Below are 16,175 nucleotides of genomic sequence, written 5' to 3' on the forward strand. Positions count from 1 at the left end.
TTCTTCGGATCCGGATTTTTTGCCCAGCCCTACTATTTCAATTCTATGTGTAAACATAGAACTCCGTGTCTACACTATAACATTTTATTTCTATTTGACCAAATGGTTACTTAAATTTAGAATATTATATGAGTAACCAATGAAATTTAAACCATTTTACAATCTCTAAGTGCATCATCATAATACTCAAACCCATTATAGGATAGAGTTTCTTATTCGTAGATATTCAGAGTGTGAACTGAGCACATGTCATAGATAAGTGACATTTTCTATAAGCTAATATTTAGTTTAGACTTAAGGAGTAGTTGACAAAAACTACAAGTTTGTTTTTAAGTTTTTTTTTTAACTAGTGGACCTTGAATCTAGTGGACCCTAAAAGTGGAAGAAGTAATCAAACTTCTACATGTATATATATATATATATATTATTTTTTTTTTAAATGAAAACTTTATGCAAGGATGTCACGTATAAACCGAACAATGGTCAAAATTTTCATTCAATATATAAATTATTAATAAAATTACGAAAAGAGTATGGCTGACTTTAGAGACTAGTATATAAGGGTAAGAGTATGCATCTAATTAACTTAAAACAACAAAGACAATTGGTCTACATCTCAAATTGATCCAAAAACCAAAGATTCCTAACGCCACTTGAAACTAAAAATGGCTCCACAAAAATTCATCAGAAATGGCATGACAGGTTTACCTCGGCTCGTAGAAGAGTATCTCTCTATGTTGAAGGAAACATACGAAGGAACGGGATTGCACCTAGCCACGCAACAAGGGGACGAGGTATATGCAAAGAAAATAATCGAGCTCTGCCCTTCCTTAGTCAGTTCCACCAATTCCAAAGGTGACACTCCTCTTCATGTTGCTGCTCGTTCGGGATGCACAAGCATCTTAATTTGGATGTTAGAGTCCATAAATTTGCATAACGCATGCGAGCAAAAAAACCTAGATGAAGAAATGATGAATAATGATGGCTTAACACCTCTGCATTGTGCGGCAATGAAGGGTTCTGTTGAAATCCTTAAGGAATTTCTCAATAGGGCTCCCTCTTCTTTCTACTCAGTCACATTACAAAAGAGAGAAACTGTGTTTCATATAGCTGCGAGACACAAGAAGAACGAAGCCTTCATCTCAATGGCAAAGAGTGACAACTTAGGCCAACTTCTCTACCAGCTTGACATAGATGGCAACACGGTGCTTCACGTTGCCGCCTCCGTAGGCTCTATTGCGGTAAATTTTCTGCCTCCCTCTTCTTTCCTTTTTTTTTTCTTTTTTGTATATTATGCCTAATTAGACTCAAAATGTAACATCTATAGGAAATATATCTAAAACATAGTTTTCTTTGTATTATAATTTCATTTATCAACCTCATCTAAAGAGCCAAATTGCTTTCAGTTTTCCACCTTAAATTTCACTTCTTTAATACTACTTGGTAACTGTTAAAAAGAAAACACTACTTGATTATTTAATAATATAAATGAGAAGGAATACTAGCTAAATGATTTCAAAGTAATACTTTCATACAAAGCTATATCCTGACTCCATATGATTTAAAAACTTAAAATATGAGGTTTTGTTGTTGGTTTCCTGATTTGATTAACATATTACATTACAGCTGGTAAACTATATAATGGAGGAGACAAACGTAAAAGTCACCACGAAGAACAAGAACGGTTTTGTAGCGGTTGACCTTCTCAACGAAGAGGATAAAGATTTCCTTAAGCTATCTAACGCTCTGATGTGCGGTCAACGCTCTTCAAGTCCTAGAGAGATTGGAAACCAAACAAAAGTAGTGATTCTTCATCGTGCCGACGATAACACGATGAAGAAGCGCCAGAAGGAGATTCTAAGATTTCAAAGTAGTGATACTCCAAACAAAAAATTTGAGATGCAATTGGAGGCTTTGCAAAGCGCTAGGAATACTCTCGCCATTGTCGCTGTCTTGATTGCATCTGTTACTTTCACATGCGGTTTAAACCCACCTGGTGGGGTCTATCAAGAAGGATTCTCCATTGGGAAATCAACCGCGGGGAAAACCATAGCTTTCATGATCTTCTGGATAAGCAATAGCATCGCGTTGTTTACATCAGTGAGTATGGTCATTCTTCTCGTCAGCATTATACCTTACAGGGAGGACTCGCTTTTAAAGTTCTTGGTTATAGCTCACTGGATGATGTGGGTGGCTGTAGCAGCCATGGCAAGTGCTTATGTCTCCGCGGCATTGGTAACTTTACCTCATTTTGGAGAAACCAATTGGTTAATCTATGCCACTGTTGCTATTGCTAGCTTGACGCTAGGCGGTATGTTTGTTTATCTACAGTTTAATCTGGCTAAATGCATGTTAAGGAAGGTTAGGCTTCTTAAATGCTTGTCTACTCTGCCAGTACGCAAGAATGGATACGTAGACATGGCGGCCAATATCGAGAAAGGCTACTACTCTTATTGCTGAATTTATGTTTAATAGGAATCCAAGTTATATGCATGTTTTTATAAGTGTTTGACGTTCATAATCTTCCAGTGATATGTTGTAAGAAAAAAAGTTTTGACATAATACATGTTATTTGACCCCAAAACTGAACACACAAAATAGTTTTGAGTTTTCATGCAAGATATCAGATTGGTAGCTGTACCTTATCAAACCGTAGAACTAGGCCCTAAAAGTTTCCATAAGTAGCATAAATCGATGCATGCAAAACTTATTGCAAGGAAAAAAAAGATGAGAATTTGTGTGGGGGCGAATAGAATAATTTGGGAGGGGGCGAATAGAACAACTGGCCAAAAAATGGGTCGGTATCGATATTAGGGAGGAAATTAGTCCTCAAAAAGTAAATTAGGAGGTTGAAGCTCCAATGTATTTGTTCCAAGAGTTTATTTAGAGGTAAAAGCTATGTTTTCTTGTAACCACCAAACCAAACAGCTCCTTCTCTTCTGTAAGTTAACCAACATATGTGTGCTGCCTTTTCTTTAACTTGTCTTTCTCTCTCCAACTTCCCTCTTTCAACATAAAGCCAAATTCTAAATCCAAATCTCCAAACTGAACCGACCTATACCAAAACGTACCAAACAGAATCCGGACTATCGGATAATCAAACAACCATATGTTGAACTACCGCTATACTTAACAACATTCTAATTGCTTGATTCGACTACGTAATCGAATGGGTATTTCTGAGTAAACCGGAAAGAATAAACCGTATTCTTTCGACCTGTAACAAACTCTGAATAAGCCGTATTAGATTGGTATTACTCTATGCAATTTTATGAATAATATTTCAAAATAGATAAGCTTAAGGATATTAATTGGAGCTTGAAGCAATTGGATAAAAAAGCATTTGAAACTTAACTTTTGGACGCAACCTCCCCACCCCCCACCACTTATTCGCCTATGGTTTTTATATTATACTGACATTCAATCGTTACGGAGATCCAAGGTTCAAAAAAAAATATCAATATGTAAAAATCCAAGATTGCTTACACGATCACATGTTTCATTATTTTTCATAGAAGTTTGAATGGAATTGAATTTATAAAACGAGAAGTATCAAACATTATTCCATATATATAACTATGTATTTTTTCTATGCAATTTTATGACTAATATTTTAAAATATATAATTCAAACATATACAAATACGAATGATAACTCTACCGTTGACAATTACTTAATTAAATCTTATACTATTTCAATTCTATGTGTAAACATAAAATTCCGTGTCTACACTATAACATTTTATTTCTGTTTGACCAAATGGTTACTTTTTTTTTTGTCACAGACCAAATGGTTACTTAAATTTAGAATATTATATGACTAACCATTGAAATTTAAACCATTTTACAATCTCTAGCTAAGTGCATCATCATAATACTCAAACCCATTATAGGATAGAGTTTCTTATTCGTAGATATTCAGAGTGTGAACTGAGCACATGTCATAGATAAGTGACATCTGCTATAAGCTAATATTTAGTTTAGACTTAAAGAGTAGTTGACAAAAACTACAAGTTTTTTTTAAGTTTTTTTTTTCTTAACTAGTGGACCTTGAATCTAGTGGACCCTAAAAGTGGAAGAAGTAATTAAATTTCTACATGTATATATTTAAAAAACAAAACTGAAATGAAAACTTTATGCAAGGATGTCACGTATAAACCGAACAATGGTCAAAATTTTCATTCAATATATAAATTATTAAAAAAATTACGAAAAGAGTATGGCTGACTTTAGAGAGCAGTATATAAGGGTAATTAAGAGTATGCATCTAATTAACTTAAAACAACAAAGACAATTGGTCTACATCTCAAATTGATCCAAAGACCAAAGATTCCTAAAGCAACTTGAAACGAAAAATGGCTCCACAAAAATTCATCAGAAATGACATGACAAGTTTATCGCGGCTCGTAGAAGAGTATCTCTCTATGTTGAAGGAAACATACGAAGGAACGGGATTGCACCTAGCCACGCAACAAGGGGACGAGGTATATGCAAAGAAAATAATCGAGCTCTGCCCTTCCTTAGTCAGTTCCACCAATTCCAAAGGGGACACTCCTCTTCATGTTGCTGCTCGTTTGGGAGACACAGGCATCTTTATTTGGATGTTAGAGTCCTTAAAATTGCATAACGCATGCGAGCAAAAAAACCTAGATGCAGAAATGATGAATAATGATGGCTTAACACCTCTGCATTGTGCGGCAATGAAGGGTTCTGTTGAAATCCTTAAGGAATTTTTCAATAGGGCTCCCTCTTCTTTCTACTCAGTCACGTTAGAAAAGAGAGAAACTGTGTTTCATATAGCTGCGAGACACAAGCAGAACGAAGCCTTCATCTCAATGGCAAAGAGTGACAACTTAGGCCAACTTCTCTACCAGCTTGACGTAGACGGCAACACTGTGCTTCACGTTGCCGCCTCCGTTGGCTCTATTGCGGTAAATTTTCTGCCTCCCTCCTCTTTCCTTTTTTTTGTATACTGTGCCTAATTAGACTCAAAATGTAAAATCTTATAGGAAATATATCTAAAACATAGTTTTCTTTGTATTATAATTTCATTTATCAACCTCATCTAAAGAGCCAAATTGCTTTCACCTTAAATTTCACTTCTTTAATACTACTTGGTAATTGCTAAAAAGAAAACACTACTTGATTATTTAAGGGAACTGCCGAAACGCAAAAAAACAAAAGGGAAAATGATTATTTAATAGTATAAATGAGAAGGAATACCAGCTAAATGATTTCAAAGTAATACTTTTCATACAAAGCTATATACTCCATATGATTTAAAAACTTAAAATATGAGGTTTTGTTGTTGGTTTCCTGATTTGATTAACATATTACATTACAGCTGGTAAACTATATAATGGAGGAGACAAACGTAAAAGTCACCACGAAGAACAAGAACGGTTTTGTAGCGGTTGACCTTCTCAACGAAGAGGATAAAGATTTCCTTAAGCTATCTAACGCTCTGATGTGCGGTCAACGCTCTTCAAGTCCTAGAGAGATTGGAAACCAAACAAAAGTAGTGATTCTTCATCGTGCCGACGATAACACGATGAAGAAGCGCCAGAAGGAGATTCTAAGATTTCAAAGTAGTGATACTCCAAACAAAAAATTTGAGATGCAATTGGAGGCTTTGCAAAGCGCTAGGAATACTCTCGCCATTGTCGCTGTCTTGATTGCATCTGTTACTTTCACATGCGGTTTAAACCCACCTGGTGGGGTCTATCAAGAAGGATTCTCCATTGGGAAATCAACCGCGGGGAAAACCATAGCTTTCATGATCTTCTGGATAAGCAATAGCATCGCGTTGTTTACATCAGTGAGTATGGTCATTCTTCTCGTCAGCATTATACCTTACAGGGAGGACTCGCTTTTAAAGTTCTTGGTTATAGCTCACTGGATGATGTGGGTGGCTGTAGCAGCCATGGCAAGTGCTTATGTCTCCGCGGCATTGGTAACTTTACCTCATTTTGAAGAAACCAATTGGTTAATCTATGCCACTGTTGCTATTGCTAGCTTGACGCTAGGCGGTATGTTTGTTTATCTACAGTTTAATCTGGCTAAATGCATGTTAAGGAAGGTTACGCTTCTTAAATGCTTGTCTACTCCGCCAGTACGCAAGAATGGATACGTAGACATGGCGGCCAATATCGAGAAAGGCTACTACTCTTATTGCTGAATTTATGTTTTTAATATATAGGAATCCCAGTTATATGCATGTTTTTATAAGTGGTTGACGTTTTCTTTTTGTAAATAGGTGTTTGACGTTTATAATTTCCAATTGTTTAGATTCGATGACATGTGATATGTTGTAAGAAAACAAAAATGATTTCACCCAATGATTAATACATGTTTATTTGACCCCAAAACTGAATACACAAAATAGTTTTTGAGTTTTCATGCAAGTTATTAGATTGCCGTAGAACTAGGCCCTAGACGGTTTTCATGACTAGCAGCAAAACTTACAAAGGAAATGCACAAAAAGACTTCTTGTTTGGGTGGGGCGAATAGAATAACTGACCAAAAATGGGTCGATATGGTATCGGTATTAGGGAGGAAATTAGTCCTCAAAAGTAAATTATGAAGTTGAAGCTCCGATGTCTTTATTCAAAGACTTTATTTAGAGGTAAAAGTGTCGATTCAGTTGAATTGTCAGGAAGTGGAAGAGTCTAGAGAATGACCCTTAGAACGTGTATAGTAAGGAAACAATTTTTTGCATTGTGGAGCTTTACCATATTTTTAAAGCTTCCGGCAACAAAAACTGGTTCTGAAAGTGAAAGAACAGAGGAAATGAAGAAAACAATTAGATGATGAAGGAGTGTAGGTGGGTTAGTCGTCTCTGAAAAAACGGTACTTATAAGGTAAACTAGATATCGAGGTGAACGGGTATTGATTTTTACATTTTTGTACATTGATATTTATTTTTCGTAATTAGTGTTATATATTTTAGATGAGTGTAATATAACTAATAGTATTCAAAATATCTGTACCGAATCAGGTAATATGGTTATTTATGTTATTTAGATATTTTTATATTCTTATATATCAGAACCAAATTCATCCAGACCCAAAAAGATCCAACTCAAAACCCACACATAAATTAAAATATTCAAGCAGGGCTTAATTTAAAAAAAAAACGATATCCGAAAAAACAACTCGTACCTAAATGATAGCCAATATTCATGTCTAATTTATTTTATAAACTAATAAAAATGACTTTTTCTATGTGTTTGGCTAATTTAAGTGAAATAGAAAGAATTTTTTATTTAGTAAAATATTTATATGGAGTGAAAAATTAAGTGACAATAAATATAATACATTCTATTATTTTGATTTAAGTTATTATTTTATTCACAAAAACATGTTTTTGAATTATGTTTTTGGCTACGTAATTTTTCACCGATTGAAATTAATTTTTTTTTAGTAAACCAAACTAAACATAACGTTTAACCATATGCAAAACTCAGTTGTTTTACATTTTTGATTTTATAATTGGCACAAAGTTAATGTTGATTAATTAATAAATAAAAACATGCAATATTATTATTATTGTAATATAATTAATGATGTAATGTATTGTTAAAGTAATATAATTATTGAAATTATTAAACTGATTCAGATATGGAAAGATAATTAATGTAATTATATTAAATTAACTAATGATAAAAATATGCATTATTATTATGGTAATATAATTAATGATATAATATATGTATTGTTAATGTAATATAATTAATGAAATTGTTAAACTGGGTCAAATATGAAAAGACAATTAATGTAATTATATTAATGAAATTACTAAAATGACATTTTACTTCTTTTTTATATTGTTATTCATGTTTTCAAATAATTCTCATTTATACTGCTATCAATGTTTTCAAACAGAATCAAAATGTACTTCAGTTTTAATAAAATAAACTCGAGTTTAACATGTGCGACCGCACATTTATTTATTTTCACTTTTATAAATAAATGTTTGTTTTGTACAAATTTATTGTATTCAATTTTTAGTGGACTTTTATTTATATTAAAATATGCTACCAATATTATATTAACAGAATAATTTATATTTTATTTATATATTATATAAATAATTCTTTCATGTGGTTCTATTTTCAATTATTAATAATAAATAATGAGATATATAATTATATAGTTTTAAAATGATATTGTGTTCTAAATTGAGTAAAGGAATACATAAATCGATTTATGTGACTTTTACGTGTTATTTTACGTATTTGTAAATTAATTATTTTCTACATTTAACATTATATTTTAACCATAAATTGTATCATTCTACATTGAGTATCATTTAAGCAAATCCCACATGTATAAATAGTTGGATTTATATTCTTATATACTTATAATGCATTAATAGATTGTTTTATATTTTATTTATATATTATATAAATGTATTTTTATGTGGTTTTTTACCTTTTCATTATCATTAATAAATAGTGATAATTTTTAATGTTTTAAAGTTTAAAAAACTATGTAATGAATTTAGTAAATGAATAAAATAATTTCAAATATCACTAAAATTTTGAAAATTAATGTTATATATGATTTAGTGCATAGAATTTTGAGGAAGAAGAGTTACGTTGATGGATCTTTGCAAAGAGAACCCATTTATGTATAGTATTGATGTGCATTAAAGTGTTTTATTGCATCAATATAATCCTTATAAATTTTAATGTATTTACAAACCCATATAAGTTTAAGAAAAGGACAAAAGTCAATATTGGCAAGGAAGAAGAGTTACGTGGGGGAGGTCTGGTCAGCAAAGAAACAAATGATAGATTATATTTTGTGTATAGTAGTATATTTTGTGTTTAATATTGATGTATATTAAAATTTATAGTATTATGTGCAATAAGTAAGTAAAATAATTATACTGAAATCTTTGTTCAATTTATTTACGAAACGGTGAGTTAGAGCATCTCCAATGTAAAACTCCATTTTTTCCTCCCAAATAGAGTAAAAGTGAAAATAAAGTAAAATTGCTCTAATCCTATTCCATTGCTCACTCCGTTATGGAGTGATAAACAAACAAAATATAGATTACTCCATTTATGGAGTAAATTTTATTATGGAATGAGATATGAAGTTAGGTTGGAGCATTACTTACTCCATATTCACTTTTTCTATTTTAGAGAAAAAAAATGAAGTGAGATCGAAATGCCCTTAGAGATTTATATTGATTTTCTTATGCATTCAATTTAAGAAATTATGTATCTAATTTGAAAGAAAACAATTAATGCTAAAAAAATGAGTAGTTATAATTTCAGTGGTATTTATGTGTAATTAGATTGAAGTTTTAAAGGTTAATCTATATTTGTATTTGTATTTGTATTTGTATTTCAGTTGTAACGGATTAGATTAGATTAGATGTAAGCACATGTCGTGTGTCGTGGGAGTTATGGAGTAATTAATTGAAATAACGCAGTATATGAATAGAATTACCGTCGACTTTTGACTTCCATGGTGAGCAAAAGAGAGTCATAGTTACCAAGCCCAAACTTTTTAGCCCGTTATGTCTAGAACTTTCTTTTTTTGGGATCTAGTATATTATTATTTTTGCCATCTCTTTTATCGCCACTTTTTCATCGCCACTTCTTGCTCTCTTCTCCGCTGTTTCGTCCCTTCCTTTCTCCCAGCTGCCACCTCAGTTTCGTCTCTTTCTTCCAGGTGCTTTTTTTGGTTTGTTAAAACTCTGTTTCTCAGTGAAACTGAACAATTAGAAAAATGCAGATCCTTTGTTCTTTTTAGGGTTTTTGTTCTTCCTGGATCTGATTTTGTTTAAGACCAGTACTGTTAGGTTCTTATTTTCGTTTTGAAATCTTGCTGGTCATATCAATGTTGATATCTGTTGCTGCTCTTTTTGTCTTTTTTTGGCAAATTTCAGGAAATCTTAGCTATGAGTACCCATATGATTAGCAGTACTGTTTGCGGAAATTCAATAGGAGTGGCGTTCATATGTGCATGTGACAAACGCATTGGTGCTTAAGTCTTCCGGAACAAGCTATTCTTCATTCCCGTTAGTTCAGACATTAATCTTGTGGTGACTGTTGAATGGGTTGGAGAAGAAGGAATGGAAGTGACAGTGGTTTGTCCGCATTGCCATAGCGGATGCAAATACAGAGGCACCGCTGGTTCTGAGACATTTCAAGTTATTAGCTGAGTTTGTTTTTGTGTAATATGCTTTTATTACTATAAAAAAAAACTCAATGTTTGTTTAGTATGCTTAGAAAATAATCAAAAACTTTTGTGTGTTTGGATCTTTTGTATATTTTTGCTTGTATAACAATCAAAATATTATAATGTCCCCAGCATTTGCACATCACACAAAACAAGCTGTCAGCTAAATCCATGCTTACCTAGTGCATGGTAGATTGATGAGCCTAATGCAATTGTTACCTAGGGCGTATTGGTTATGCTGCAAAGTGAATGAGTTAAGTCAAGAACCACCAAAGACAAATCCACAAGAGATCAAGTTAAGAGACGTTATTATTGTTCTGTTTTCATGGTTTGGAGATGTAAGTGTTTATCGTTGACAATGGAACTTTGGAAAAGAAAAAAACCTCATTCATTACTTGGGAACTAGACTTGGGACTTAACCTCCGGAATCCGGATTCGATTTGAAATCCGCTCTGAAAGTAGCATATATAGAGTGTCTAAATTCAAATAGTAAAATCTTGAATTCGTCAAAATCAAATACGGGTCTAGATAGTTTGATTTTTAGGTTCAGATATCCAGATCCAAATTCATATTTTTAAATATATTAAATTTTTATTTTTATTAATAGTTATATTTGATAAATTTATATTTATACATAAAATAGTTTTACAATATTTAATTTTAATTTTAAATATTATATTATATATATTTATAAATCATGTATAAATATTTAGTTTATGTATTATTTTTAGAATTCTAGTATTTAAAAAATATTTTATATTTTTTTAATTATTTTTAAGACTTGAGCATATTCAACTTTACCGTTAATTAAAAAGTTAATTTTATTTGGTTATTTATCTAGAATGTTCCAGAAGCTATGTACCATGTTCTTGAACAACCTTTAAACAATCAATAGCTAAAAAGGAAGATCAGACATACCACAAACACTTCAAGACTTCATGTCTGAAGTCAAAAGAAGCAAATCAGACGCAAGAGAATTTGCTCAAAAGCTTAAAGAAATGGTGACATTGATGGAACAGAGAACAAGAACCGCTAATAAGATCCAAGAGTATTTATACCGACACGTCGCATCAAGCAGCAGACTTAAACAACTTCACTGCTTAGCTCTTAAACTAGCCAACGAACATTCAATAAACGCAGCCGCACGTCTCCAGCTTCCAGAAGACGAGCTAGTGCCAACCTTGGTCGACAACAACTACTTTCACTTTGTCTTGGCTTCAGACAATATTCTTGCAGCCTCGGTTGTCGCTAAGTCTTTGGTTCAAAACTCGTTAAGACCTCATAAGATTGTGCTTCATATTATAACGGATAGGAAAACTTATTTCCCAATGCAAGCTAAGGCTTTGCATCATTTTGATTGGTTGTCTAAAGGGAAGGTTCCGGTGCTGGAAGCTATGGAGAAGAATCAGAGAGTGAGGTCTCAGTTCAGAGGTGGATCATCATGGCTGCTAAGTTGCAAGCTCTTAGCCCTAAATACAACTCATTGATGAATCACATCCGTATTCATCTACCAGAGGTAAGTTTGATCAGTGTGACTGGTGAAGAATGCTCTGACCATTTAAGACTTAGACAACTTCTTTGTTTTTTTTTTTTTTGCAGTTGTTTCCGAGCTTAAACAAGGTTGTGTTTCTAGACGATGACATTGTGATCCAAACTGATCTTTTACCACTTTGGGACATTGACATGGATGGGAAAGTTAATGGAGCGGTGGAGACATGTAGAGGAGAAGAGTCATGTCAAAGAAGTTCAAGAGTTATCTTAATTTCTCAAATCCAATCATTGCAAGAAACTTTGACCCAGAGGAATGTGCTTGGGCTTATGGAATGAATGTGTTCGATCTAGCTGCTTGGAGGAAGACTAACATAAGCTCCACTTACTATCATTGGCTTGACGAGGTAAAATCAAAAGTCACTAACTAGCTAACAAACACTAGTAATCAACTTAACTTGAACTATTTTTTTAATGCAGAACTTGAAGTCAGACCTGAGTTTGTGGCAGCTGGGAACTTTGCCTCCAGGTTTGATAGCGTTCCACGGCCATGTCCAGACCATAGACCCGTTTTGGAATATGCTTGGTCTTGGATACCAAGAGACCACGAGCTTCTCTGATGCTGAAAGTCCAGCTTTTGTTCATTTCAATGGAAGAGCTAAGCCTTGGCTTGATATAGCGTTTCCTCATCTACGTCCTCTTTGGGCTAAGCATCTTGATTCCTCTGATAGGTTCATCAAGAGCTGTCACATTAGAGCATCATACTAATCAGATATCAAAAACTTATTTCATAAGTTGGCTAGAACCCAGAGAAGAGTAAACACAGATCATGTTTTGCTGTCTCTCCTGTTTCTAATTTTTTTGTACTTTCACACTCTTATGGTGAGAAAGTAAAAGCCCATTCTATGTATTACTGTAAAAAACCATAATGTGAGAGATGATCTGACAAACTCTACTTAAATTTACATGTGAATAGATAACATTGCGTCAAGCAATTGGAGTTTACAATGTCATAACATCGTTCCAACAGATAACAGTTATATAACCATAACACCGATAAGACTAAAGAAAGCTGACGAAGAGGAGAGCAAAACAAATGGACTTTTCTTTTTTTCAGAGGAAGCAAGAAGCAACCAGTTGAAGATTTTTCTTTTCTGGAGGTTTGTTTTTAATCCCGGTTTAAGCTACTGGTGGACGAAGGACATGATCCTGAGAAGTATCCAGTGAAGCAGGAGGCATGAACTGCCACATGGCAACTCCAGGGTAACTGATGAATGGCACCATCTTGTTTCCAGGAGCTTGGCCTTGCGAAGGACCAGAAGCAAAAGCAGTTGGCATCATAGGTGGGGCTGGGAAGAAGCTTGGTTGAGGAGGAGCATTCACGGCTTTCAGCTGCTGCTCCAGCTTCTCTTTCTCTGTCTTCAGCCTCTGCTTCTCATCTCGCAGCTCGTTTTTCTCGGTCTGATCGAAGAGATCGCAGGGAAACTAGTAAGCATTCAGATGGTTTTATATGGAGAAAGGGGGATTGCAAGTTGAAGGAGTTTCACCTTTAGCTCTTTGATTTTGTCTTGAAGACTTGAATTGGAGTCCTTCAACTTCTGTGCCTTGCCACGTAGCTGTGTCACCATGCGGACAGCATCGACCAAGATTGCAGCCTTGTCTGTCTTAGGAGGATGTCCAGGCTCCAAAATTGCACTCAATTCCATAAACCTGTTATTCATTTTAACAAAGGTGATATAATTTTCAATTCCTACAATAGGAAAAAAGACTTAAAATACAAAATTACAAAAAAAAAAAGATTACTTCTCGTTCAGCCTGTCACGTCGCTGCTTCTCCCTACATGCTTTCGAGTTAGTGGCAGATGATGATTCACATCTCGACCTGAGAAAAAAAAAAGTAATAAAACGTTGTCAAGCCAAAAAAATATATTTCAAGGCAATGAACCCATTTCTCCTAAAAAAAGGTTCCAGAAAGTTTGCTAGAGTTTAGTGATTCATTTGAATAGTAGTGCAACAAGTGGAGTTGAGGAGGAGAAGGGAGCTTTACCTCTTTCTGGAGACAGGAGGGTCCTTGCTAGCTTCAGAACTTCCAGCCGAGCCATCAACTCCCACGCTGAACCAACAAGAAAGCGACTAAGTTAATAATGATACAATGCAAAAAACTTACAGCTGCTCACTTCCAAGGAAGAAGATGTATTAAAAAAAAAACATTGACATGGTAAAGTCAAACTAGCCACTCAGATAGAAGGAAAGAAGGAAGGATCCTATCCACAAAAAAGGAATCTAAGTCCCACCTGATAAAGTGATAGAGATCAACCGATTATTCCCGAATCAAGAAACATGGCAGACACAAACACAGTTGACTTTGGATAAACAAAAAACAAAAGACCTGTCCTGAAGACTTGAACCAACTGTAAGAGGATGATATCTCAGCAGCTAAAGAACCAAAACTTTAAACTAAAGTTCTTACAAAAACAGTTCCGAACCGTAACTGAATCAGACAAAGAGAGGAAGAATAAGGAAACCTGGAGTTGTTTGAAGAGACGCCAATAGGTTGGTGAAGAGGCCAAGAGAAACCAGGACCTTGGATTGTGAAACTCCCCCCGTAGTCAGCATCGATCAGGTCGCATATCCAATTACCGTTTTCGGACGGCACCATCTCCTGATACTGATTTAAAAAGGCGGTGAGTGTTCGTTACTCTCGGGGGAGTCGAATCTTACCGGCGGCGATCAGCGAGATTGTGGAAGGAAAGAGGGAGCTTTCTTTAGCCGAAGCGGTTTCTGCTTTTATTTTTTAGTTGGTTGCAGAAGGAAGGAAGGAAGGAAGGAAGAAGAAGAAAAACCGTTGGGAGGATAGGAGAGGAGTTGTGGAATCCAGAGATTAGTGTTGCTTTCACGCGCTGCGCACTCTTCATCTCTTTCAGTCTTTCAAGGCCCATATTTTATAATTTTATGTGTTATATATCGTCGTCACATTTATTATTATATAAATTACCACTAAACGGTGTGAATTATGGTACGTTGACGATTTTAATTTTATACAGATATATATTATATAGTTTTGATGCTATAATTTTATGCCAGTATGTTGTCTTTTATTTATGCGTTTAGATTCAACAAAATTTATTTATTCAGCAAAAAAAATTTGATAAGGATTTCTGATCGGGTTGGTTGGATTGGACGACATTATTCGAGAAGCACATGGTTAAATGATCGTAATTAGGAGGATTGATCGGTAGTTGTTGTAGGTTCTGTTCACGTCCCTATTTATTTTTAAAACATCAAATTCAGAGCAATCAAGTTTTAAATTTTTTTTTGAAACCACAGTTTTTGAAATAACCTACAGTTGTACAAGTGTTATGCAGAGCTAAATATCCAAAGCAATTTTTTAGTGTTTTCCATAAAATTCTACAGCAATAAAATCTAAAGCCACAGCAAAAAGTTTAGAGATTTTTTTCTACAGCAAAATTTTTAAAGCTACAGCCATTACCAATCAGACCCATAGATCTCACCAGGAGTATAGCCACTGCGCAAGCGCGAAACCGGATAAGTTATTGATCGTTGTGTAGTTTTGTGTACGGGATTTTGTCGTTTATTTTTTTCACTTTTGTTTTTCCGTGTTGTATATAATGGTGATAAACATAACATTTGGAAGTCACACAATTTGATTAAGTTGATATAAGAATGACCGGCAAATTCATATGCATTATTTTCGTAATGATTTGATCGACCATTAGCGTTATTAGCGCTTTCATGTTCAAAAGATAAAGTTTATGAAGTTGTTTAGTATTTACTTAGGTAGTTGTTAGTATATAAAACAATAATTCAAAAAATTAAACAATTTATCGAACAATAAATTAAATTATTTTCTTATTTTACCTAAATTAATTTCAAAAATATAGAACAGTAATAAACTATTTAAAAAAAAATTAATAACTCTAGAAAAATTTATAAAATTATACGGTTGGAAAATTATTTATTTTTAGAGTTCTACTCGACTTTGTTAAAAATAGTTTATGGTGAACAAAAAATGTCAGAAATAGGTAAACTAAAAAAATACACCACTGGCAAATCTTATATGAGTTAGAACCCGTCGACGTTTCTTTTATAATCCAAAATAGAAATAAAACCTCCGAACAGAGAAAATATGCAAGGGAAAAAATATCTCGATAATACCAGTTTTTAAAAATGCATAGAAAAGACGTTGACGGGCTGATAGGAATATAAAAGATATTTCCAATCACTCACGGCAGCGCTTGCGGTTGTTCTGAGCGTCTGAAATCTCTGGAGAATCTGCTGCAGCACATTCCTCATCGACTTTGTCTCCAAAAACAGACGGGCCCGATGATGCTGCCAATCCTACGTCACCTTCACTGCTTGGAAGAATGTTCTCACTGTGCTCCTGAAATACATGAACGTGATGACAAGTAAAATTAGACAACCTTGCCATGGTTCTCTATGATGGTATCTTCAGTGATGGTGGAGATAGTGA

The 16,175-nt window shown here is 34.0% G+C and overlaps 3 protein-coding genes and 1 pseudogene across 3 annotated transcripts; 3 read left to right on the top strand and 1 right to left on the bottom strand.

The window, feature by feature from the left end:
* Positions 1-608: 608 nt before the first annotated feature.
* LOC106328195 (ankyrin repeat-containing protein At3g12360-like) lies at positions 609-2,571 on the top strand. Its single transcript, XM_013766585.1, has 2 exons — positions 609-1,241; positions 1,627-2,571. Exons 1-2 carry the CDS (start codon positions 666-668, stop codon positions 2,458-2,460), a joined length of 1,410 nt encoding a protein of 469 aa, XP_013622039.1. The 5' UTR covers positions 609-665; the 3' UTR covers positions 2,461-2,571.
* A 1,852-nt stretch (positions 2,572-4,423) lies between these two features.
* On the top strand, positions 4,424-6,177 carry LOC106329782 (ankyrin repeat-containing protein At3g12360-like). Its single transcript, XM_013768422.1, has 2 exons — positions 4,424-4,930; positions 5,344-6,177. Exons 1-2 carry the CDS (start codon positions 4,424-4,426, stop codon positions 6,175-6,177), a joined length of 1,341 nt encoding a protein of 446 aa, XP_013623876.1.
* A 4,225-nt stretch (positions 6,178-10,402) lies between these two features.
* On the top strand, positions 10,403-12,539 carry LOC106329783 (annotated as a pseudogene).
* Positions 12,540-12,627: 88 nt separating this feature from the next.
* On the bottom strand, positions 12,628-14,606 carry LOC106328196 (transcription factor ILR3-like). Its single transcript, XM_013766586.1, has 5 exons — positions 14,209-14,606; positions 13,731-13,796; positions 13,488-13,565; positions 13,232-13,394; positions 12,628-13,145 (listed from the first exon to the last, which is right to left on the bottom strand). Exons 1-5 carry the CDS (start codon positions 14,340-14,342, stop codon positions 12,864-12,866), a joined length of 723 nt encoding a protein of 240 aa, XP_013622040.1. The 5' UTR covers positions 14,343-14,606; the 3' UTR covers positions 12,628-12,863.
* Positions 14,607-16,175: the final 1,569 nt, after the last annotated feature.

This window comes from Brassica oleracea, chromosome C3 (genome assembly GCF_000695525.1).
Source record: "Brassica oleracea var. oleracea cultivar TO1000 chromosome C3, BOL, whole genome shotgun sequence".
Lineage (NCBI taxonomy): Eukaryota > Viridiplantae > Streptophyta > Magnoliopsida > Brassicales > Brassicaceae > Brassica > Brassica oleracea.

Bases quoted from the DNA above. Each gene is read 5' to 3' on its own strand.
- LOC106328195 (XM_013766585.1), top strand. From the start codon at position 666: ATGGCTCCACAAAAATTCATCAGAAATGGCATGACAGGTTTACCTCGG. The intron at 1,242-1,626 runs GTAAATTTTCTG...ATTACATTACAG, and splicing joins CCTCCGTAGGCTCTATTGCG to CTGGTAAACTATATAATGGA.
- LOC106329782 (XM_013768422.1), top strand. From the start codon at position 4,424: ATGTTGAAGGAAACATACGAAGGAACGGGATTGCACCTAGCCACGCAA. The intron at 4,931-5,343 runs GTAAATTTTCTG...ATTACATTACAG, and splicing joins CCTCCGTTGGCTCTATTGCG to CTGGTAAACTATATAATGGA.
- LOC106328196 (XM_013766586.1), bottom strand. From the start codon at position 14,342: ATGGTGCCGTCCGAAAACGGTAATTGGATATGCGACCTGATCGATGCT. The intron at 13,797-14,208 runs GTTTCCTTATTC...TTGTTGGTTCAG, and splicing joins GTCTCTTCAAACAACTCCAG to CGTGGGAGTTGATGGCTCGG. The intron at 13,566-13,730 runs GTAAAGCTCCCT...TTTTTTTCTCAG, and splicing joins CCTCCTGTCTCCAGAAAGAG to GTCGAGATGTGAATCATCAT.